The sequence below is a fragment of the Coregonus lavaretus genome (assembly GCF_964263955.1).
Source record: "Coregonus lavaretus genome assembly, chromosome: 12".
NCBI classification, from domain to species: Eukaryota; Metazoa; Chordata; class Actinopteri; order Salmoniformes; family Salmonidae; genus Coregonus; species Coregonus lavaretus.
The window spans coordinates 17,762,803-17,789,155 of record NC_139999.1 but is presented as its reverse complement, the minus strand read 5'-3'; the positions used below and the strand labels follow the sequence as shown (position 1 = coordinate 17,789,155).

Genomic DNA, 26,353 nt, shown 5'->3' with positions numbered 1-26,353 from the left:
AGCTAAGCCCATGCAAAATCCTAGAGGTAAACCTGGTTCAGTCTGCTTTCCACCAGTCACTGGGAGAGGAATTCACCTTTCAGCAGGAAAATAACCTAAAAAACAAGGCCAAATCTACAGTTGCTTACCAAGAAGACAGTGTTCCTGAGTGTCAGAGTTTTCACTTAAATCTACTTGAAAATCTATGGCAAGACCTGAAAATGGTTGTCTAGCAATGATCAACAACCAACATGACAGAGCTTGAAGAATTTTGAAAATAATAATTTTACATTTTAGCCATTTAGCAGACGCTCTTATCCAGAGCGACTTACAGTTAGTGAGTGCATACATGTTTTTTTGTGTGTGTTTTTTCATAATGGGCAAATGTTGCACAATCCAGGTGTTGGAAAGCTCTGAGAGACTTACCCAGAAAGACTCACAGCTGTAATCGCTGCCAAAGGTGCTTCTACAAAGTATTGACTCAGAGGTGTGAATTAATGTAAATTAGATATTTAATTTTCAATACATTTGCTTAAATTTCTAAAAACATGTTTTCACTTTGTCATTATGGGGTATTGTGTGTAGATGGGTGAGAAAAATAAATAATGTAATCCATTTTGAATTCAGGCTGTAACACAACAAAATGTGGAATAAGTCAAGGTGTATGAATACTTTCTGAAGGCACTGTATATTGGTGAAACGATATATCGGTTGGGCTTTAAGTGTGTGTGCACCTTCTCTGACTATATTCTTGGCCTGGTTGCGTAATGGCCCGTTAGGCTAACAGGCTTACTTCCACCACACTCACTCTAATGACTCGCACCTAAAGCCCAGTTTGCTGCCAGCGTCCTGGAGAACATGGATTATTTCAGGTAGGGAGGGGGAGCAGAGGGGGAGGGTGCTGCCAATGGTAGCCAGCAGGCAGGCACCTGACAACATGACACAATGCCGGCTTTGACACTATGGGGGGAGGGGGCACAGGCCTTATCTGATGTGGCGCTGGTGACAGAAACAACCACACTATTGTCATTTTAGCCAACACATGATGCAGTCAAGAGGTGAAGAGGAAGGAACACACAGAGGTAAATATAGAAGTACAGTGAGGGAAAAAAGTATTTGATCCCCTGCTGATTTTGTACGTTTGCCCACTGACAAAGAAATGATCAGTCTATAATTTTAATGGTAGGTTTATTTGAACCATGAGAGACAGAATAACAACAACAAAATCCAGAAAAAAGTATGTCAAAAATGTTATAAATTGATTTGCATTTTAATGAGGGAAATAAGTATTTGACCCCTCTGCAAAACATGACTTAGTACTTGGTGGCAAAACCCTTGTTGGCAATCACAGAGGTCAGACGTTTCTTGTAGTTGGCCACCAGGTTTGCACACATCTCAGGAGGGATTTTGTCCCACTCCTCTTTGCAGCTCTTCTTCAAGTCATTAAGGTTTCGAGGCTGACATTTGGCAACTCGAACCTTCAGCTCCCTCCACAGATTTTCTATGGGATTAAGGTCTGGAGACTGGCTAGGCCACTCCAGCACCTAGATGTGCTTCTTCTTGAGCCACTCCTTTGTTGCCTTGGCCGTGTGTTTTGGGTCATTGTCATGCTGGAATACCCATCCACGACCTATTTTCAATGCCCTGGCTGAGGGAAGGAGGTTCTCACCCAAGATTTGACGGTACATGGCCCCGTCCATCTTCCCTTTGATGCGGTGAACTTGTCCTGTCCCCTTAGCAGAAAAACCCCCCCAAAGCATAATGTTTCCACCTCCATGTTTGACGGTGGGGATGGTATTCTTGGGGTCATAGGCAGCATTTCTCCTCCTCCAAACACGGCGAGTTGAGTTGATGCCAAAGAGCTCGATTTTGGTCTCATCTGACCACAACACTTTCACCCAGTTCTCCTCTGAATCATTCTTCATTGGCAAACTTCAGACAGGCATGTATATGTGCTTTCTTGAGCCGGGGGACCTTGCGGGCGCTGCAGGATTTCAGTCCTTCACGGCGTAGTGTGTTACCAATTGTTTTCTTGGTGACTATGGTCCCAGCTGCCTTGAAATCATTGACAAGATCCTCCTGTGTAGTTCTGGGCTGATTCCTCACCGTTCTCATGATCATTGCAACTCCACGAGGTGAGATCTTGTATGGAGCCCCAGGCTGAGGGAGATTGACAGTTATTTTGTGTTTCTTCCATTTGCGAATAATCACACCAACTGTTGTCACCTTCTCACCAAGCTGCTTGGCGATGGTCTTGTAGCCCATTCCAGCCTTGTGTAGGTCTACAATCTTGTCCCTGACATCCTTGGAGAGCTCTTTGGTCTTGGCCATGGTGGAGAGTTTGGAATCTGATTGATTGATTGCTTCTGTGGACAAGTGTCTTTTATACAGGTAACAAGCTGAGATTAGGAGCACTCCCATTAAGAGTGTGCTCCTAATCTCAGCTCGTTACCTGTATAAAAGATACCTGGGAGCCAGAAATCTTTCTGATTGAGAGGGGGTCAAATACTTATTTCCCTCATTAAAATGCAAATCAATTTATAACATTTTTGACATGCATTCTTCTGGATTTTTTTGTTGTTATTCTGTCTCTCACTGTTCAAATGAACCTACCATTAAAATGATAGACTGATCATTTATTTGTCAGTGGGCAAATGTACAAAATCAGCAGGGGATCAAATACTTTTTTTCCTCACTGTATATGTCAACAACCTTTGCCCTACTGCTAAAGCGAGCCAGTTGATCATCTTTACTCACACAAGGACTTTAGACACTACACACACACTACATCTAGGAAAAAAAGCTCACAACTATTTGCACAACGATACATAACTCGTAGCACACCTAAATATGACATTGTCTGATGCCCATACAGTATATGCAGTAGTATATGGACAGGACCTGATCATTCCCATGTATTTGGCAGTGGCTCTCTGAAAGATCAAATTACTTCATGGGAAAATATGCCTTCCAGATGATGGTGTGGGGGTGGATGGATGGTTATGCAACATCTGGCTTCTGTTTTCAGCTGGGAGACATTACTAAATCACGGCATGTTGCAACATCTTCTGGATATCCTGATCCAGTCTGTAGTGCTGCAGTCCACCCCATCACCATGGTGTCCTGCTTCAAACCATACCGGGACTTTCCTGACTATCATTAGCTAGTGTTAACAAACTGGGCTACCTCCTACAACACACACACACACAGGCGCACACACACGCAGATATTTTCATGAGAAGAGACATCTTCTTAGAAATATGAAGCACTTTGAAAACAAAAGTGCCAAAATTGCACTGAGCTCAGCTGTCCTGCAAACTCACTCTTCAGATCAAAGAGCAAACAATCAGCCATCCTTTAGCTATCCTAAAATAGCCCTGAAATGATCATCTCTGAATTTGAAATGCTGCTCCTGGGTTTCTTAGACTAACTAGGCTGCGTGATTAGACACCTCCGAGGGCCCTCCTCTGTCTCTGCCCAGAAGCCTATGAAATGCTCTAATCCTGCCTACGAAGGGCCTGAGCCCAGAGCCCCTGCCAGACAGGAAAAAAATGGAAGGTGTGAAGAGCAGCCGCATCAACAGCAGTTTCATATGTCATGGTGGGTCCCCCATCCAGTCAACACAACGTGACTGTCAGCAGCAGCAGCCTGTGACATGGACACTACAGGAGGAAGCAGAGCCCCACACACGGCCACCCCTTCCCCTGACCAGACAGATTTGTATCAAGCATCGCACCCGTGCTATTTAGACCAGGTTGATTGAAGATGCGATGAAAGGCAGATCATAGAACGTACTGCATGTGTGGAGGGGTGTGATATTTGGCTGTGTACCTGGGCACCAGGGAGTCCCCCCCTCTCAGGGTGGTAGGGTCCAGCTCAAAGATAGAGGAGATGTCCATGCCGTCAGGGACAGACACCAGTTGGTACATGACCCTCTCTTGAGGGGTCCGCAGACGCGCTCGCAGGGCCTCATGGTCTGAGTCCAACTGCAGGTACAGTAGGGAGAGGACACTGTCAGTTTATGGAGCTTCATATTGAAATCCCAATTTAGCAGTTCAGTTCATAATTTCAATGCAGTGATATTATTGTCTGTGACTGTGTGTAACAGACAAGGCTGAGAGCATGAAGAATGATGCACATGTTTCCTCCAATCTGTTTATAGTTAGACTTGCATGGCAACAATAGCTTAAATCAGTGCTATATCAGTGGATCACATTAAGATGATAAAGCACTGCAACATTGTTTGGATTACCGCAGTCGTTAAAGACATTTTCTAATTTGCAGCTTTACAGTACAGTAAGAAGAGTGAAATTATCATTCTATGATTGGGTATCGGGAATAATTGACCAAACTCCCTCCTAACGTCCCCAAGACAAATACACCCACCCAAACATCTCTCCTTTGCTGTACCTATCAGTACCAAATCAGATGAAGACTGAGCATGAGGTTATATTGAGATAGGAGTAACACCAACTCAGATACATTTTCCCCTTTTAGAAGAGATAATGTGTTGTTGACTCATCCTGTCAAGTTGACTGATCTAAAGGCTAATTCATAATGCATTTAGCCTCATATTTTCACATTTGATCATTTGTAAATATTTATGAAAGCTGTAGGAAACAATCATAGAAAGCAGACCCTGGATTCCACCCCCCAAAATAATATTATTTAGCATATTCTTTAGCATATTCCCATATTCCCACACTGTATAATGACTCCAGCCACAGTAATGGTGTTATACTGCCATCTATATGTGAGCTCTAGTACCATATACAGAGAATCTATATGGCATGCTGACATGCTGTTGTGCTCTACAACAACTGCCAATGCCATTGAATGTGTAAATCTATTACAAAAAGATACTCTCCTTTCAGAATATACAGAAATAGCTTCAAATGATAATAGATGGTAATAGAGAATGGTTTAATAAAGGAAAAACCTGCACTCACTGAACTATGCTTTACATGTTCATGTATTTTTTTAGCAGCAGAGGTCAGAACAAACTGAAGGGTTCAGGAAGCAGCTTTCGCCAGCGTATAAGAACTACTCAAACACACTACACAAACAGTAGCCTGAATTGAGGGACACGAATGAAGGAAATCAGAAAAATATTTAGTTTAGTTAGTTCTCTTCAAGAGCGTTGATTATTAAAACATGGTTAAAGAGTCCCTCAATTCATCAATAAAGTATTTGAGAGGATGAAACACACAAGGACAGGCACAGTACCTGGAAGTTAAATGGAACAAAATCCACCACCTGGAGAGGAAACAAGATCCACCACAGATCAGCAGCAATAGGTAGGGCAAGACAGCAAACACAGCTTAAACATGAAACACAGAAATAGAGTTGTCTCTGGTTGACTTACTGAGGATCGGGGCTCAGGACATTCTTCCACATAGTCAGGGTTCACCTGAAAAGAGATCAGGAACCAGAATGGGATACTTAACTCCAACATGTGAGGAAGCAAGAGGTAACACATAGTCCTCTTATAAATGACTATAAAGTCAATCCAACTTAAACTTAATCAAGCCCTGTCATTAAGACTTTCAGATCGCATAATGAAGTACTGCAAGATGATTGTGCGCATGATACTCCCAGGTATAAATCAAATGAGCCATGCAAGTGGTTTGTTGGTGGACTACCATGTAAATGCCTACTGTCAGTTTGAGGGGACTCACCTCAGCAGCCAGGTAAGACCCTGTGGCAAGGTGTTTGAACCTGAACAGGCTGTTCCAGTAGCCAGCACCGCCCCGACACGGGTCATGGTGAACCACCTGACAGAAGAATGCAACACCTGACAGCATGAGAAACAGCGTCTGGACTGATAACATAAACGTAAAAACATATTGTAAGATGCAGGACAACCCACATAGTTTCACTTGGTTCTCACCGTTCCAGGTCTTAACTAGCTTTGGAACAACCTACAGAATGTCATGGCAATGCAAGGCTTCCACAATCAAAGATCTTGGGTAACCATGTCAACAAATATCACTGTCATATGTGTGATTCACAAGCTGCTGGTGGCACCTTAATTGGGGAGGACGGGCTCATAGTAATGGCTGGAACGGAATGGTATCGAACACATTAAAAACATGGTTTCCTTGTGTTTGATACCATTCCATTCACGCCATTCCAGCCATTATCATGAGCCGTCCTCCCCTCAGCAGCCTCCTGTGGTGTGATTGTGTACCACGACTCACACCATGTATCTACTATCTACTTGTCCTATGCTCACCTCCACTTCCCACAATGCCTTGCTGCTAGTAGCGGAGGTGGCGGACTGGCGTCCTGTAGTCCTGAGAAATACGTACTCCTTCTTTTTGAAGTCGTCACATGTCAGGAACTTCTCCTGCTCTGCATGGAACAGCCGAACAACGTCGCCCTGGCAAAACAAACAGACACCAGTCAGTATCATGGGGAAGGAGAGCCAGCTACCCTGTTTAATGTGTTATTGTGTCTAATACATTTCAATCAACTATCAGAGTACCTACTCCTTTAAGAATAATCTCCTTGTTGTCACTCCATTTCATGAACAAAACTACTTTCCAACTTGTGTTGCAGTTTACAGAGTTCACCTGAAAAACAAGAGGATGTCAAAGGCTGAGTTTAATTCTCTGTAATACAGCTGAGATAAAAGACATGTATTCACAATCATTAAGTTTGGTTTAAAAAAAGTGACAAAAACAATAGAGCCTGGGAGTCTTTGTGCATGTTGGGTTTGTACAGACTTGGAGGGCTGTGAAGGAGGAGCACAGTAATTATTTAGTCTTTAACCGAAGAGTAATTTGTCTTAATGGCTGTTGAGCTTTAAGAGTGGAGTTAGGACTAGCATAAATAACCCTTACTTAATCAACTCAAGACAATATTTCCATTTCACAATCCATTCTTCGCATAAAGTTTTGGGATGATTAGTATATGTGAAACAAGCATAAGACAGGAGCTAGTTGTACAGTGAATATGTGTCCTCATCTTTGAGAGGACATGAGAATGAACAATAAAGCACAGTTCTCAACATGGTTAAAACCTACACTACTTGTGATTTGAGGAAGTGAAATGTGCAGGCACACCTTGGTTTACACAACAATGGAGAATATGGTTTCTGATCCACAAGCAGTCTCCACCCAGGAGACAATGAAGATGAAACATGTATTCTACCTCATTGCATCCTGGGTTGTCTACCAACTGATGGCTACTGGCATGAAGGGGCTGTCCAGCATTCACAGGGTTAAGGACCACCTTGTCTCCAATCACCACCTAGACAGACAGGGGAGCAATCAAATAGCATTACTATACACACAGAGATGCATGATCAACTACACAGAATCTCACATCCACACATGCTCACACACATGCTCACACAGCTGTCCACACTTACTGTACAGAAACACTCAGAGACACAGCAAACAGAGAGGCAGTCAGAGAGGCAGTTTGATTGTCTTTGTTTTTATCAGACCCATCATCCAGTAGAAAAACACTAATAACACTTGTACATCCATTAGTGTCCTCCAGAGTGTGCTATCTGCTCATCTACAAAGGCCCCAGGAGCTGTTACGCATGACAGCCCAGAGACACACACAGGGAAATAAAGTGAGGGGTCAGACCAGTTTAGAGCAGGAGAAAAGTGCCCTTCAAGATAAACAGAAGCTCTCAACTTTTGGCAACAGTTGATTGCATAATATGAGAGAACAGCTGTGGTATCATAACAGCAAGGTGAAGTCCTGCTGCTGCACAGGATGTACTGCTGAACGGGTCTGAGCACTGCATAATGAATTCCTTTTAAACAACCATTATCCTCATTTTTCCCTAAAGTCTCTTTCCTCAATGTTGTTATAGCTAGTGACTGGTGCTATGTAACACCAGGCAAATATGATAACACATTGGACCATGTTGGCTACCAATCACTAGGCCGCCACACTGGGCCTCTCATCAGCACAGGAATCAATCAGCCAGAAAAACCCTAATGGCTAAAGCTAATGATGATGACCTATGGTAGCCTACTTGCAATTAAACCGGTACATACCCTGAGGCCAACACAATGTCAAAATATGAAATGATGTATTAATTTAATCTTACAACCTGTCAATTCTCTACACCACAACTTCTATTTATAAAGCAGGTAAACTTCAGCGGCATCAAGCGTCAACAGAGGAGTGCTGTCCTAGAGATCCCTATGGTAATGATCTTTGCTGTGGTCACTGACGCCAGGAGCTTTACGAATCTCAGGGTGTGTACCAGGAGCTTTACGAATCTTGCATGCCAGACTCTTCAGGTGAACTTTTAGTGAGATCATTACCTGTTAGGCTCTTAAATCACTCTCTACCTAGATGTCTATGGACAAATACAACTGGGACCAGCTAGCCTGAATTATTAAATGCTAAAATGTTAGACAACCAATTAACAAATTGAAACCTGGAGAGAACATTACCAATAACTAAGAATCACAACAATGAGCATCACATGAATGGATCTTGAATGGAAAAGCTGTTGTCTGGGCTTCACTGTTGTTCTATAGAGACATGACCAGACTTCCTATCTGACCTTTGACCCACACTAAAGCCAACACTGGGCTGGACACTCACACTGTCTCCCAGGGAGCGCAACTTGTAGAAGGGCTGGATGTAAAACCAGGAGCCCTCATTGCCTGCAGAGTCCAGTGTCACTCTCATTGCATTCTTCTCCAACAGGGCAGGGAGACGCTTATTCACCGTCAGGTACTTATTGCTTTTCAAGTGCAACAGCTGGAACAGAGTGGCAAACAACAGACATCGTTACAAACTCATGTGCATGTAAACGTCATGTACATTCCCATATTAGAGTTTGATCAAGGTTAAATATGTAATGCTTATAGAAGTCTCATACTTTGTCTATTGGGGTTTAATAGACAGATACAGTACATGTCACGGTCTGAGTCTATTATGGAGTATATCTACAGGAAGAGATTGAGTTAGATGTCAAATACTTGCACAGTGGCCATTCCTGAATATCCCCAAAGGAATGTGCCATTTGAAAATATCACACTTGAATGCTTTCTGGACACTTTTCTCCCCCTGGAATTTTTTTATAATACTCCAAGGCCCTTGTTCAAATATGTTTCTCATGACCTCCTTTGCCCCATAATTTCATCCAAGAAATCAACCATGTTTACTCTACTGACGTCAACCAGCATCGACCCCTCAAACAAGTATTCAGTGTGATGTCTGGTACTGGGAGACTAGACCTTAACCAACCTGTCTGATTGTGGTTGTTTGTTTTGAGGGAGAAAGCAGGGATTGAAAAAACAAGACAACTGTAGTTCGAAATGTCTCAGACATTTATAGATACATGTGTTTACAATGCATGCTCTCAAGTGCTGTAACCACTTACCACAGTAGGACTGTGGCAAATATCAAACACTGGCAGAGGAGCATAGCTGTACCCTACTGACCTCAATACCTTACCTGTCATCACACCCCTAAAACACATAAACCCCATAGACCTACTGTACCACTTCCGCCAATACAATTCTGAGAGCATGTTCAGGACTATTGTTCAGGAGACAGCTGCCCTAAAATAGATACAGTATATGTGGGTGTTTTTCCTTTTTAGATGACAGATATCACTCCTACCATAGTGTTCTGGTTGAGGGTCTGTCACTTGACATCAACTGACACACTATAGTGTGTACTTCTAGTGGTCCATTAGACCCGTTTCCCTGTGGCCTGATGATCTCATTTCAGCGTAGGAGACTATCAGTGGTCAAATATGCAGGGGATGATAAGGCCTGGAGGACAATTGGCTGCATTTATGGAAGTGCTGTATTACCTCTCTGCTCCAGGCTTTCCACTAACCTTAATGACACTGTTATATTGTGGCTTTACCAAACTCAATCTCCTTGTTACCTTATCACCCCCACTCTTCCTGCTCATACCTGAATGACATTTCCATACTGGATGACAGTTCCTAGCAGCTTTCGGTTCTCAGATTCATTCTGCTTCTTCTCCAGATCAGCAGCATGCTGAAATATAGGGATACAATGAGATGTCAGAGAATACAAATGGCCACCAATTAGATGTAGTGCTCCAAAAACACATTAAGAATAAGAAGCAGTACTTTATGGAATATAGATCTGGGTTTATGGCATGTTATACATTTGGAGAGTGTTTCACTTGTAATGATTTGCTCGACCTCAGCAACGCACGCAGTTGAGAACCAGTAGGCATAATGGGCAGCAGATGTGTTAGAGAACTTCTAATAGAAGCCAGTGAGATGAGGTACTCACGTGGAGTTTGTTGAGGAGCACTGTGTCAGTGGTGCTGTTTCCACCTGGTTTTGCTGCCTTCCAGAACTGTTTCTGTGCAGAGTACCTGTTCATGGGGCACAGCTTGAAAAGGCAGTCTGGAAAGAGGACACCACAGAGAAAACAGGTGATGATTTATTATCAAATTCATAACATTCAGTACATGATGAATAAAGCAGTGGAAAGTTGCCAAAAGGGCATGGAGGAGTAATCAGTTGTCAGTATAACAAGGGCACGACCGTAGCTAAATAAATATAACAGGATGATGGTGATTTTAGACATTTTGATTCTCTTGTAGGTGAACACATTGGCCTGATCAGATTAGAGCTCTCTAGACATAGCACAGCACTGATCAGATCTTGAACAGTGTGAGTCCTAACAGAAAACACACTAGTTCCTCCTCCGGTTCCGAGGTTGGTTACCTGCAAAGCACAATGATGGGAGACCTGATTATCTGTGACAGGGGTAAAAATAGCCGCTCCAAACCAGCACAAAGCACACCGTTAAAACTCGGCCAACAAATGCCACAGCGTCCAGGGATTAGCTGTCATGGGACGCATGAAGAGGGAGGATAAGCACAGGAGGAGGAGCCAGGGACAGAAAACGGGACAGTAGGAGAGAGGGATAGGTAAATGAGAGAGGGAGAGGAAGTGGGTTTAGGGAGTGAAGGAAACCAGGTTAGGGGGACAGAATGGGGAGGGTTATATGCAAATGCTACACAGTGGGAAGGAAGGGAATGCACAGTTGTGGGGTTTCTTTTTAAAGAACAGTTGGCAAACTGTGCAGGAAATGGCAGGGTACAGTCGGACACAACCCAGAGGGCATACACTGAGGAACGGAGACAGGAATCAACATAAAACAGGCGGCCATCGAAATGCTTAAAACAATGCTGGTTTAGATCAAATACATTTTAGTTTACACAGGAAGCCAACTGTACTAAATATTGTAAATACTTATTTCAGAATTGTCACATTACTACGACATGCTTTGCCTGATTGTGATTATCAGAGGTTAAAAGATTCAACAGGTCACATCCTTCAAATACCATTGCCTTCTCTCCTTACATCCATGAGATCACAGCTCTCTGAGCAGTGTATAAATACTATCACAGACAGCAACGAGTCGTCCTAGCAGAGGGTAATATTTCCTCGAGAGACACACCTAAGTGTCAGACATGACACCAAAGCAATTACTGTCGCATGGTACCAATCCCAGATCAGAGAGAAAAAAGTGAGGTTTAAAACGCCGGGCATAAGCTCCCTGGAAACCAGCTTAACCAGGCTATTAATAATCAACTGGGATTTTAGGATTTAGTCTGGTACACTTTCCCTCTGCTCAGTGCTCAGGCGCACTGAGATGTAGCATGGAGTCTCAGTCCTGTTGCTGTGGCTACCTGGAGGAGTGATGATGAGGCCTGGGAGAGGCTGGAGAGGTGGGGTGAACACGAATACGCTGCAGAACCACACACCAATCTTGAAGCACCATGAGGACACTGAGGCCCCTGCGGTTGCAACATGCTCATGTCACAGCACCTACTAGGAGGGTTGTCATATGTCATCTCTTGAGGTCATCTCCACAATAGGCCGCCCAATACTACAAATGCAATGCCTGTCAAACACAGAGACAACGCTATCCTCTCACTGTGCAGGTGAACTGTTACCAGGCTTGTTAGGACTCTCAGAACACCACAAGTGCTCCACTGTTCTACACCAATCTCAAGAGTACTTTCTTTGGAATCACAATAACCCTGGTACCTTGAATCTGCCATAGATGCCCACAGTGGTAGAGCTTCAGGTAACAGTCGGAACTGCTGATATTGCCCTTAACAACAAAGTAGTTCACTACCTACCCGCACAGTATTCACCTCATGCATTCAATGTAGGCTAAGCTCTTGTGGACAGACAACATAAACATAGCATCTGACCAATTTACGTAAGATTTGAGTTCTGGGTTAACCAAGGTTAAATGTAGGCTGATGTTTTGCTCTGGTCCAAGTGCATGCATCAGATCTGAACTACAATACAAGCTGCATGCGCGCACATGGACCAGAGCTAGTCTGGCGGTAAACAAAGTGCTCAGAAGAAGTTTATTTCATAATATGGTGAAATGACAGCTTAAAAACGCTTGTCAGCACTCCAGCAACAACTTTACTTCAGTGAGTAACGGATTTTCGGCCAATTTTATTTAGTGACTGGCTTCAATATATTGAGCTAGCTAGGTGTAGCTAACGCTAGCTAGACTCGCACAGCTAACTAGTGCCTGCTGAATGAAGATTTCATCTTTCTTCTTTTGGATTAAAACTTGGGTGTCAGCTGATTTTTTAAACAACAGTATATCTAGCCGTCTTTCATGTTTTTGTATCGTTTTGCTAGGTAGTTAGGTTATTTCTGTAGCTTAGTTAGCTTATTAAATAGCTAGAACGAGCTGCAGCCAGCAGCAGCTGCAGCCCGCGAGAAATGACCCAGTGAAAGTAATCGTCCCTTCCGCTTCACTTCTGGATCATGTCCCCTAATCTTTTGAATGGGTTTGACAATTATATAATAACATGTGAAAACTCGGTCATTTAACGGGTATAACGCTGCTCCCTAAACTGAAAGTGGAGTGTGGCAGCTGCCCACTTTGCCCCAAAGCCGCTTTGACCAGGCGCTATGGCCTCCTATGCTGACTGTAGCCTATGCTTTGGTTTGGAGACATGTCACACAGTCTTGAGCAGGGCTTTGCCTTTTATTTTCAAGTCAGTTATACATTCACAAGACAATGTTATGCCCCTGTTTTTTTGCTCCTTTAAAAAAGAGATGTGGTACACCTTGTTAACTTCCATAAACATGGCTCTCTCATTCCACTGGCCAATGATGATAGATTCCAGAATGATGAGCTCACTCTACAAACACTAGTGCCGTCCTTCTCACAGTAAGTCAGTTGAGTATTGATCAATCTCCAGCCAAGCACAGTGCTGCTCAATGAGTGAGTGTGCCTCTCTGTATGTCAGAGATATTAGGCCTGATTTGGTTCCAGGAAATCTGCACACTCTATTTTTTTAATTATTTTTCTCACCTTTATTTAACCAGGTAAGCCAGTTGAGAACAAGTTCTCATTTACAACTGCGACCTGGCCAAGATAAAGCAAAGCAGTGCGATAAAAACAACAACACAGAGTTACATATGGGGTAAAACAAAACATAGTCAAAAATACAACAGAAAATATATATACAGTGTGTGCGAATGTAGTAAGTTATGGAGGTAAGGCAATAAATAGGCCATAGTGCAAAATAGTTACAATTTCGTATTAACACTGGAATGATAGATGTGCAAAAGATGATGTGCAAATAGAGATACTGGGGTGCAAATTAGCAAAATAAATAACAATATGGGGATGAGGTAATTGGGTGGGCTAATTTCAGAATGGCTATATACAGATGCAGTGATCGGTAAGCTGCTCTGACAACTAATGCTTAAAGTTAGTGAGGGAGATAAGTGTCTCCAGCTTCAGAGATTTTTGCAGTTCATTCCAGTCATTGGCAGCAGAGAACTGGAAGGGATGGCGGCCAAAGGAGGTGTTGGCTTTGGGGATGACCAGTGAGATATACCTGCTGGAGCGCAGACTACGGGTGGGTGTTGATATGGTGACCAGTGAGCTAACATAAGACGGGGATTTGCCTAGCAGTGATTTATAGATGACCTGGAGCCAGTGGGTTTGGCGACAAATATGTAGTGAGGGCCAGCCAACAAGAGAGTACAGGTCACAATGGTGGGTAGTATTTGGGGCTTTGGTGACAAAACGGATGGCACTGTGATAGACTACATCCAATTTGCTGAGTAGAGTGTTGGAGGCCATTTTGTAAATCGCCGAAGTCAAGGATCGGTAGGATAGTCAGTTTTACGAGGGCATGTTTGGCAGCATGAGTGAAGGAGGCTTTGTTACGAAATAGGAAGCCGATTCTAGATTTAACTTTGGATTGGAGATGCTTAATGCATTCTCTCAACCAGCTTCATGAGGTAGTCACCTGGAATGAATTTTAATTAACAGGTGTGTCTTGTTAAAAGTTAATTAGTGGAATTTCTTTCCTTCTTAATGCATTTGAGCCAATCAGTTGTGTTGTGACAAGGTAGGGGTGGTATACAGAAGATAGTGAAGGTCAGTCAATCCGGAAAATGTTAACTTTGAAAGTTTCTTCAAGTGCAGTAGCAAAAAACATCAAGCGCTATGATGAAACTGGCACAAATGAGGACCTCCACAGAAAGGAAGACCTAGAGCTACCTCTGCTGCAGAGGATACGTTCATTAGAGTTAACTGCACCTCAGATTGCAGCCCAAAAAAATGCTTCACAGACCAAGTAACAGACATGTCAACATCAACTGTTCAGAGGAGACTGCTTGAAAATCAGGCCTTCATGGTGAAATTGCAGCAATGAAACCACTACTAAAGGACACTAATAGTAAGAGACTTGCTTGGGCCAAGAAACACGAGCAATGGACAATGTGGAAATCTGTCCTTTGGTCTGATGAGTCCAAATTTGAGATTTTTGGTTCCAACCGCCATGTCTTTGTGAGACGCAGAGTAGGTGAACAGCTGATCTCCGCATATGTTGTTCCCACCGTGAAGCATGGAGGAGGAGGTGTGATGGTGTGGGGGTGCTTTGCTGGTGACACTGTCAGTGATTTATTTAGAATTCAAGGCACACTTAACCAGCATGGCTATCACAGCATTCTGCCGCGATACGCCATCCCATCTGGTTTGCGCATAGCTGGACTATCATTTGTTTTTCAACAGGACAATGACCCAAAACACACCTCGAGGCTGTGTAAGGGCTATTTGACCAAGGAGAGTTATGGAATGCTGGTTTGGGATGAGTTGGACCGCAGAGTGAAGGAAAAGCAGCCAACAAGTGCTCAGCATATGTGGGAACTCCTTCAAGACTGTTGCAAAAGCATTCCTCATGAAGCTGGTTGAGTGTGTGCAAAGCTGTCATCAAGGCAACATGATTCCATAGTTTTGATGTATTCACTATTATTCTACAATGTAGAAAATAGTAAAAATAAAGAAAAACCCTTGAATGAGTAGGTGTGTCCAAACTTGACTGGTACTGTATATATAATCATTTTGTTTTTTCTTCCTCTGCATTTGTAGCCAGTTAAACAGCATGGCCAAATAAGGTCAGTGGGAAAATCTAATCAAAGTTCATTGGTTGCGTACAGAGATTTGCAGATGTTATCGCAGGTACAGCAAAATGCTTGTGTTTCTAGCTTCAACTGGACAGTATATGAATAGAAAAGTTCTGTACAGCAGTAGTTATATAGGATGAGCCATGACTAGAATACAGTATACAGTGACATGCGTTTTTCTGGATTTTGTTGTTGTTATTCTGTCTCTCACTGTTCAAATAAACCTACCATTAAAATTATAGACTGATCATTTCTTTGTCAGTGGGCAAACGTACAAAATCAGCAGGGGATCAAATACTTTTTTCCCTCACTGTCCATGCCCGTCTGAAGTTTGCCAATGAACATCTGAATGATTCCGGGGGGGACTGGGTGAAAGTGTTGTGGTCAGATGAGACCAAAATCGAGCTCTTTGGCATTAACTCAACTCGCCGTGTTTGGAGGAGGAGGAATGCTGCCTATGACCCCAAGAACACCATCCCCACAGTCAAACATGGAGGTGGAAACATTTTGCTTTGGGGGTGTTTTTCTGCTAAGGGGACAGGACAACTTCACCGCATCAAAGGGACGATGGACGGGGCCATGTACCGTCAAATCTTGGGTGAGAACCTCCTTCCCTCAGCCAGGGCATTGAAAATGGGTTGTGGATTGGCATTCCAGCATGACAATGACCCAAAACACACGGCCAAGGCAACAAAGGAGTGGCTCAAGAAGAAGCACATTAAGGTCCTGGAGTGGCCTAGCCAATCTCCAGACCTTAATCCCATAGAAAATCTGTGGAGGGAGCTGAAGGTTCGAGTTGCCAAACGTCAGCCTCGAAACCTTAATGACTTGGAGAAGATCTGCAAAGAGGAGTGGAACAAAATCCCTCCTGAGATGTGTGCAAACCTGGTGGCCAACTACAAGAAACGTCTGACCTCTGTGATTGCCAACAAGGGTTTTGCCACCAAGTACTAAGTCATGTTTTGCAGAGGGATCAAATACTTATTTCCCTCATTAAAATGCAAATCAATTTATAACATTTTTTACATGAGTTTTTCTGGATTTTGTTGTTGTTATTCTCTCTCTCACTGTTCAAATAAACCTACCATTAAAATTATAGACTGATCATGTCTTTGTCAGTGGGCAAACGTACAAAATCAGCAGGGGATCAAATACTTTTTTCCCTCACTGTATATGTGCTTTCTTGAGCAGAGGGACCTTGCGCACGCTGCAGGATTTCAGTCCTTCACGGCGAGGTGTGTTACCAATTGTTTTCTTGGTGACTATGGTCCCAGCTGCCTTGAGATCATTGACAAGATCCTCCCGTGTAGTTCTGGGCTGATTCCTCACCGTTCTCATGATCATTGCAACTCCACGAGGTGAGATCTTGCATGGAGCCTCAGGCAGAGGGAGATTAACAGTTATTTTAATAATAATAATAATAATAATAATAATAATAATAATAATAATAATAATAATAATAAGCCATTTAGCAGACGCTTTTATCCAAAGCGACTTACAGTCATCTGCGCATACATTTTTTACGTATGGGTGGTCCCGGGATCGAACCCACTACCCTGGCGTTACAAGCGCCATGCTCTACCAATTGAGCTACAGAGGACCACTTTTGTGTTTCTTCCATTTGTGAATAATCGCACCAACTGTTGTCACCTTCTCACCAAGCATCTTGGCGATGGTCCCATTCCAGGCTTGTGTAGGTCTACAATCTTGTCCCTGACATCCTTGGAGAGCTCTTTGGTCTTGGCCATGGTGGAGAGTTTGGAATCTGATTGATTGATTGCTTCTGTGGACAGGTGTCTTTTATACAGGTAACAAGCTGAGATTAGGAGCACTCCCTTTAAGAGTGTGCTCCTAATCTCAGCTCGTTACCTGTATAAAAGACACCTGGGAGCCAGAAATCTTTCTGATTGAGAGGGGGTCAAATACTTATTTCCCTCATTAAAATGCAAATCAATTTATAAAATTTTTGACATGCGTTTTTCTGGATTTTGTTGTTGTTATTCTGTCTCTCACTGTTCAAATAAACCTACCATTAAAATGATAGACTGATCATTTCTTTGTCAGTGGGCAAACGTACAAACTCAGCAGGGGATTGGATCAAATACAGGGGATTGGATCAAATACTTTTTTCCCTCACTGTATATATTGAGCTCCTGCGCCAAAAACAAAAACCATCCATTTAGCAAAGCACACAACTAACCTCCCAAACTAACCAGAAGCAATAAATTGTCCTGAGCAACAACAGACATGTCTCCTTACATTTAATCATCTTCCATTGTGCTACAGTGCAGGTGATCTTTGATATCTGGCGACAGATGGAGAGTGCAATATACTAGAGTAGTTGTGGTGTGTTTCATTACATCTTCATTTTGTCACCATTGTCACTGAAGGTTGGCATAATATAGAGTGATTCGTGTGACAATGACACGGACGTGCTATTTAAAGTAAAGCGGGGCTCTCATTTTCAGGGATAAAAAGGTCAATTTAATTTCCATGACCTTGATTAGAGTAAATGAAACTCACATTGGCAATCACGTCATTTCACTCAAAAATTAATTTACAAAGGTCTGCTCTGGAGGCCTGCCAGGGTCTTATGCTAATTTGAAAAGGGCTAGATTAGAGACAGAGACAGTATGCAGCCAGCGCTTCCAGGTGCCCATCAGCAGGAGTCTCACAACCACTCCCAGCTGGCCTTCCCTGCTGCTACCAGAATCATTCTGCACTGACCTTGAGGTAAAGGGAGGCATCCACTGTAAAAACTGTCAACACTCAGGGTGTTTTATTGTCTGACATCACTGATCAGACTAGAAAGCTCAATAACGTATAGGCTAGGTTGTATGGTTTTGAGTTAGTGGGGGAAAAAGTTACATATCTTCACCAAGACTGAGAATAAAGTTAAAAACAGAAGCTTGATATAAACCCCAACCAATCATACAAATCCATAGCTGGTAGATAGCCTTTTCTCCAAAATAACCTAATTAGTTTCAATCAAAGTGCTAGTATAAATGAGTGTAGTCTATTATTATCATATTCTGTACCAAATACATTTCATTATGGAATTCATCATTTGCATTACGCACAAAGCAGATGTGTTCAACATGAGCTAAAAAGAGACAGTAGCACACGTCATCCACCGTTGAAATCTCCATCTGGGAAAGGCCAATATGTTGTTACTATGGCAATAGGATTGACCCGGTTCCAGTTCACACTGACAGACAGCCATGGCAATAAATGAAGAACACCAGTGAAGGCACGAATCCCAGTGTACTATCACCTCTCTAATCAGAGTAATTGGGCCGACATTTTGGTGTTGTTGAATGACTACACAACAAACCCATGGCATTAGACATGTTGAAGCAATAAACGTGAACTCCAAAACATCCAAGTATGAAATGTGGTAGGATTTACAACAGCAGTGGCATCAAAATACACTCTTATAATTAATTTTTTTCTTTGAGGACAGTGTTGTTGTTAATGGATTAAGATGCCTCTGAAGATATGAAGCTCTAGTTACAGTGAAAGTGAAGTAAACAGAATTTCACATCAAACAACTATTTTGGTTGCTGCCTCAGCCTGCTCAAATCCAAACCCCAATAACAGCACGCTGGGAACAAGGGTTTGCATTCAAATCAAGACATCGCAAGGGCTTGCTTTAGGCACAAATGGGCCTCAGAACCACCAAACAGTTTGAGATTTCACAGACAACATTACTGTAGGCAAACCCTGGCAACACACAGGAGTCCCAACACACAGGAGTCCCAACACCCAGTAGGATGCATCATCTGCACTACTGCATCAATCTATATGACTTGGAATGCTAATCTGTTCATGGAAATACTTCGGATATGAGCAGTGAAGCCTATCAGACCTGTCAAGAAAGATATACTGTATGTAGATCAATCAGATCTAATGCATGAACCCCTGACCATGACTCATGACCAGGCTATATACTAGCTTAATTCTTATAGTCTTGAAGTCAAAGCTCTTCTCTGTCCTGGCTCCCCAACAGTGGAACAAGCTTCCCCCTAATGTCAGTCCCTACCCATTTTCCCCAAAACATCTGAAACCCTATCTCTTTAAAGAGTATCTTAAATAAGTCTCGCGAGTATATTAAAAGAAGAGTATCTTAAATATGTCCCCCCCTCCCCCGTGCTACGATTGTGATGTTGTTGTCTCACCTAGCTACCTTAAGATGAATGCAATGTAAGTCGCTCTGGATAAGAGCGTCTGCTAAATGACTAAAATGTAAATGTAAAATGTAGTCCTGAGAACAATCCTGAATGCCTTGAGAAACTGCCAGTAAATAACCTATTATCCCTTACTCACAGTACACACAAGGCAGTTCCAGACAGTCTCTGAACACTAAACTCAGAGATGTCCTGGCGTAATCCACACTGCTTACATTTGCAGGAAATGGACTGCATAAGTCAGCCTCAATAATGAAAGAAACATGGCACTCTGCCATCAAAACGCTTCACAGAATATTTCACAGTCTAAAGACATTTGATACATTTGCAAACACCTTTAAATTTCAAAATGCTGCCACTACCAGATAAAAGTATGAGAATAACATGGAGGAAAATTCCTTAACTTCACATTAGGTTTAAGTGGTGAAAGAACAAAGGACATCAGAGTTAAACATTCTCCCCCCCACCCCCCAGAGTCAACACAGGGTACAGGCGTCTCACTAGGTGACACAATGTGGTGTATTAACTCTACTGTAATGTAGCCTGTCCTGTAATATAGCCTAGTGCCACATTTCACTGAGGGGAGGCAGGTGAATGCAAGGTTAATTAGCTTCAGTAGAGTTTCATTTCCACAGACATCAGTCATAACAAAGGATCAGGGGTTACGGCTCCATGTCTCAACAGACCTTTTAAATCTCCTCTGTGTCAACTACTGATCTAATGGTTACATGGAGCACAAACCACTGGGTTAAACACACAGTACTTAGTTATAATCCTCTTGCCATGATGGCCTCAGAGTTGGAAGAGATTCTACAAGGCTTTTTCCAGCTGACATAGCCATTGTAATGACATCTGAGCAGAGATTGGACTGAGAGAGCAAACTAGAGTGAAAAAAGGTCACATTCATCAATGCCATAACTCCTTACTGTAGGATCAAAAAGTCAGCATGGGTTGAATGCTTGCATTTGAACAGCAGCCTGAACAGAGTGATAGAAGGGATGTATTCATTACCTCTGAACTTCTTGGGCGGGTTGTTGAGGTCCCCTGTGTCTGGCTGTACCACACAGCGGTCATCCACAAGCCTGGGAACAGGAAGAGCAATGACAGCTGTCAATCAAACACTCATAATACTCATCCCTTTGACTACACATACATCTAGCCTGCAGAAACAGACAAACAATACATCAGCCACAAGTTTCATTCTGAGCAGTGAATGCCACTGATACACGTGCATACACACAGCACAAACAATGATGTTGAGTCGCTCAATACTGTAATCCCCATCTGTATTATAACCTCTCTTTTACTCATAACTATGACCTATATTTGATCTATGCTATTCCTAGCCTGGCTGATGCAACTCACATGGTCAGTGAGGGAGAGCTGACAACACTGGTCTGGACAGGAGGCCGTTGTAAATGCAGTATTTGCACAGATTTGTGCTTATTTCTTGCTGAGCTTAGATTGGTTCTCTTTAGACGTTTTCTTTTTCTGGGGGGGTTGAGACAACAACTGTATTGGAAGGGGGCGGAGCTCGGGGCTTTGTGTGGCTGTACATGTGGATGTTTGAGTAAGAAAGACACAGATGAAAACCAATCAATAAAAAAGAACAGCCCCTTCATTATCGACGCATTGTGCCGACAACATCAAAAGAGCCTTTCCAGACTCTGAAGTCTTGGAGTTAGGTGGCAGCCAGACTATGCGAACCCTGCATGTGTCACCAATCAGCATCACAGCGCATAATGCCACTACTTCATTGTATCAACAACAGGAATATTGGTCAAGAGATGTAGAGGGCAGATTGCTGTGAGAACTGCCCATCAAACTCAGTATGCCCAATTTTGGCCGAGCAGTGCACAGAGGCATCCAGCAGCCCTCTCTGGAGGCTGCACATTGAGAGAACCTATAAGGACATAAAGGCCTGAAATCAAGCAGTCCAAATTGTGGATGAACTACGTTTCATCCTCTACCCGCTGTAAGAAAATTCATAGCAATACTAAGCCAGTCTGCTCACTCAGACCTAAACCAAACCTTCTGAGCTAAAAAATTTGCGGAGCAAGAACAGCGTCAGCTGAAATTTCCTCTGCATTCCTGGCTGAAATTTGTGAAAATAAATATTTGGTTTGGTAAAAGCTAGTGAAATTAGGAATATTAAAGGCTTGGGGCTGTGCCTGTAAATAAAGCTTTTAGGTGGTTAAAACTATTTTTTAGCCTTATTACTAATAATACTTATTATTCCATGGCTATTCACATTTAGCCTAACTCCTAAACATCTAAATCCATTGAGCCTTATGAGCCTTAAGAAAGCAAACATTAAACATTTAAGTCATTTAGCAGACGCTCTTATCCAGAGCGACTTACACATTTCAAATTTCACCTGCGGGATAGTCTGAGATGAGCCACCCGGACAGCTGTTGAAACTGTGGGTTTGCATAACAGAATAATTTCTGCACAGATTGTCAGAAACCGTCTCAGGGAAGCTCATCTACGTGCTCGTCATCTTCACCAGGGTCTTGGCCTGACTGCAGTTTGGCGTCATAACCGACTTCAGTTGGCAAATGCTCAACTTCGATGGTACTGGCACACTAGAGAAGTGTGCTCTTCACGGATGAATCCTAGTTTCAACTGTATGGTGTCGTGTGGGCGAGCGGTTTGCTGATGCCTCATGGTGGCGGTGGGGTTATGGTATTGGCAGGCATAAGCTAGGGACAACAAACTAAATTGCATTTTATCAATGGCAATTTAAAATGCACAGAGATACCGTGATGAGATCCTGAGTCCCATTTTCGTGTCATTCATCCACCGCCATCACCTCATGTTTCAGCATGATAATGCACGGCCCCATGTCGCATGGATCTGTACACAATTCCTGGAAGCTGAAAATGTCCCAGTTCTTCCATGACCTGCATACTCACCAGACACCACCCATTCCTATTTTGGTGCAGCAATGCAATAATCAGAATAAGTATTCATATGGATCCTCATTCTTGGAGCATTCTGCTGATGCATTAACACTATTAGTATCTGACATTTTAAATCAGAGTTGTTGCTCTTATATATGTGTAGCAACACTTATTACACAAGGCACAACATTGTATTGACATGTTAGATAGTATTGTTAACTAATAACAGTAATGGAGTTGCATGTTTATTGTAATTACACAAGAGGAATAGAGACCATTCCTTATTCTAATTGTGTAGTAGCAAAACACATTCAACTCCCTTAGTTTGTCATTATAAAGCACACCCAAAGCACTTAAGATAATGTAACTACAATGCTGTTACTATAGTAATTACAGTGTTACTACACAGCTGTAACACCCATGGAATAATCCATTTCATAAAAGCACAGTCCATTATAGGCCTCAGATTTATTCCTGGCTGCAAAACACAGGATGCTTGGCAGGTAGTCGGAAAGATAAATATGACACCTCGATGGGGTTCTAGAGCCAGTCCAGTCAGCGTTTTCCTTTTATAGCCTGTGCAGTGTGTAGGCTATGTATTGTTCTGTAGGACATTATTATATTGTTTAAATAAAAACACACTGTAAGCATCTCCCCAAGGGAAATTAATCCGGTTACGATAGTTTTAGGCTATTTGTTTTATTTACTAATATCTTGTCCATGCATCACATGGATGTACTGCATTGTACTGATCATGGATAGATGTATCTGCATGAATGATACATTATTTAAACAATATAATAATGTCCTACAGAACAATACAGCCTACACACTGCACGGGCTATAAAAGGAACATGCTAGATGTCCTTCAACTGAATTTCTATGCAGAGCCTGTAAAGAGGTGTAATAACGTTGATGTAAAATCAGCAGAGGGCAGCAGTCTTGCTCTGTGCTCCAGGTGGCTCATTATAAAGCTTTATAATGGTCAGTATGATACACAGAGACAACCAACAGTCTCCTGTACACTGCCTGCTGTTGCTAAATATAGCTCCTTCCCTTTAGCTCATCTAACAGAGGGCCACCACAACAGGGAGGGGACCAGAGGGAGAAAAAAAGTGATTACCAGGCAGAACAGTGCCAGGCGGGCAACTTGACAAATGAGTACGGTCAAGGTGCCGCTCTTCAAAGCCATGCACACATTTGTTTCCATGGCCTGGTGACACACGACGCCAATTCCTGTAAGAGCAGGGGCTTCTTGAGAGATGGCAGGGCAAGGCTTGAATGGGGCCCCAGCTAAGGGCCAGATAGTGACTAGGTATGATTAAGAGGCATGAATCCCAACGCTAAAAAGGAGGCTAAGAGTGGAGAAGGCAAGACAGATACTGTGTTCATTTTCACTGAGGGAAAAGAACAACAAACAGGCAGGAGCAGAAACTAGAAGGGAGGAACAGGAAGGAGGTTACGCTGCTCTGACGCCAGAGAACTAGAGGCTGAAGTGTTGTCAAGCCCATCAACGTTGTTGTGAATTCAGCTCACATTTCAGCCAATAATCTCCCTCAACGTGGCCGTGTTGAAAGTCTAGGCGTGAAAATGCTGTTCTCGCTGATAAATGGGTGTGAGCACTTATGGGGAAGGACTGGAGTTAAAATGTACAGTTTAATTTGAGCAGTCACTTCTGTATAATGTAACAGCATAAGTTCTCAATATTTAAATTCAAACACAGGAATAATTTAAGCCACTTAGGCCCATCATTTTATGGTTTTACTAATGGTACCACTTGGAAGAGAGACAAAGAGGACAGCCAACACATCCTATAAACAGCCAACACATCACCTGCTCCTTGTCCCACTGACACTATCCCATTCAATATAACATTTTACTTGTTCAACCACATTCCTCTCTTCCCTGACACTCACCATCCCTACGGTTTCACTTTCTCCTCCCCCTCATGCTCTCCTTTGCCTTTAACACCCTCACTTCTGTGGCCTCAGCCCTCCCTCTCACTTCTCTCTCCCTCTCCACTGCTATTCTACATTCTCAGCTGGACTCCAAAATTGTCTGTGACCGCCCTCTGACTCTCACACTCCAGTTCCAAACACTCTCTCCCTTGCCATTTCTCAAAATGTGTTCTAAGGGCATAAAACATTATCACCTCAATGACAAGCATTCTGCAATCTAGCTTTTCTTATTATATGCTCCACCACATCGGCTGAAACCAGTATGAAACGCCGTTACTTTAATAACAATGGAATGAGCAAGGGTTTATTCTGCTAATAACACTAGGGGAGCAAACATTATTAAAGCTTGTGAAATAAAAGCCATGACTCCGACTAAGCCGTTAAATAAACCCTTACATTATTTGACGTGATCACCTTGGCAGCAGTTCCAGCTGCCTCCCTGGTCCCAAACACCAACCAGGTTAATTATTTCACTGCCACCTGGTTCTGTCTGTGTATTTGCATGTTTATGCGTAAATGTACACAAACCTGTGTCTGATCTTGGATGTGTACTGTGACAGACATGAGTCTATGAGCATGTGTCTTCCTATAAAATAATGTCTGATGAATATCAGTGGGGTTTTGATGACAAATTCAAGTTGAGAGGGATGGGATTCATATGCAGCAGTATAACAGTAGGCAGACAGACGTACCCTAAAGTGCTGATAAATCCACTGGTGGAGCCCTCTGCATAGAGGGAGCAGATGTCCCCTATGTGGAGGAAACTGGACATCTTGTCTGACATGTTGCCTCACCCAGGACTATGCCTGGAAAAGAAAGATGGAACAGACAAGAGTTAGCGTGATACATATACCATACATATGTACAGTAATTTACCCTGATAAATACTGCCTATTTAATTGTATATTTAATTTTTTCACCCTTTATCGATGCGCAATGCAGAGAACACCGGAAGAAGAATTATCATTTAATTACAACAGTGAATTATTGTAACGTTTGTTTGTGTCAATTAATCCCATAAGGGATGGGTTGCCAATTGGCGATTTGACATGAAAATAAAATGTAATTCATTAATTCATTCATTCATTCATTTATTCATGTATATTGTCATAAATAACCCATAGGCCTACAGCTATTACCATGTGATCACATAGCGGTTTCTATGTACAACATTGTTACTATAGATTTTTATTTAGTCACATGCCTAGTTGCAGTGTACAGTGAAATTCTTAAGCTCCAACAGTGCAGGTGAAACAATAAATAAATAAATACATACATACATACATACATACGCGTTTACAACTGTGACAATGATCATTATAAACTGGGTGGGTCGAGCCCTGAATGCTGATTGGGTATGACAAAACATTTATTTGTATTGCTCTAATTATGTTGGTAAGCAGTTTATAATAGCAATAAGGCACTTCAGGGTTTTATGATATTTACATTTTAGTCATTTAGCAGACAATCTTATCCAGAGCGACTTACATGAGTGCATATATTTTTCATACTTATATACGGTCAATATACCATGGCTAAGGGCTGTATCCAGGCACTCTGCGTTGCATTGTGTGTAAGAACAGCCCTTAGCCGTGGTATATTGGCCATATACCACACCTCCTTGGGTGGCCATGATGCTCCTGTACTGCCAGCATCTGAGTGATGGAAGTTGGGAGAACAGGCCGTGGCTCGGGTGGCTGAGGTTCCTGATGATCTTCTTCGGAGAGGGTCGAGTGTGTCGGGGAGGGAGGAGGTGATGTGGTCTTTGACTCTCAAAGCACTTCATGATGACTAAAGTGAGTGCTAAGGGTCAGTAGTCATTCAGTTGTTACTTTCCCTTTCTTGGGTACGGGATGATAGTGGACATCTTGAAACCGGTGGGGATAAC

General features: G+C 42.7%; 1 protein-coding gene across 2 annotated transcripts in view; it reads right to left on the bottom strand.

Annotated features, from left to right (window-relative positions):
• LOC311139054 (inositol 1,4,5-trisphosphate-gated calcium channel ITPR1-like) overlaps nt 1–25,249 on the bottom strand; it is a gene marked incomplete at both ends in the record, with an annotated part of 129,615 nt that extends 104,366 nt beyond the window's left edge. Inside the window, 12 exons of one of the 2 annotated variants that reach the window (XM_084173906.1) lie at nt 3,811–3,965; nt 5,206–5,235; nt 5,345–5,389; nt 5,658–5,753; nt 6,215–6,361; nt 6,471–6,554; nt 7,135–7,233; nt 8,559–8,717; nt 9,887–9,973; nt 10,238–10,353; nt 20,616–20,686; nt 25,158–25,249. In XM_084173906.1, the coding sequence (XP_084030032.1) occupies nt 3,811–3,965; nt 5,206–5,235; nt 5,345–5,389; nt 5,658–5,753; nt 6,215–6,361; nt 6,471–6,554; nt 7,135–7,233; nt 8,559–8,717; nt 9,887–9,973; nt 10,238–10,353; nt 20,616–20,686; nt 25,158–25,249 (1,181 nt within the window). The remainder of the gene's footprint in view (nt 1–3,810; nt 3,966–5,205; nt 5,236–5,344; nt 5,390–5,657; nt 5,754–6,214; nt 6,362–6,470; nt 6,555–7,134; nt 7,234–8,558; nt 8,718–9,886; nt 9,974–10,237; nt 10,354–20,615; nt 20,687–25,157) is intronic. The other variant, XM_084173907.1, reaches the window with a different exon arrangement.
• Nucleotides 25,250–26,353: the final 1,104 nt, after the last annotated feature.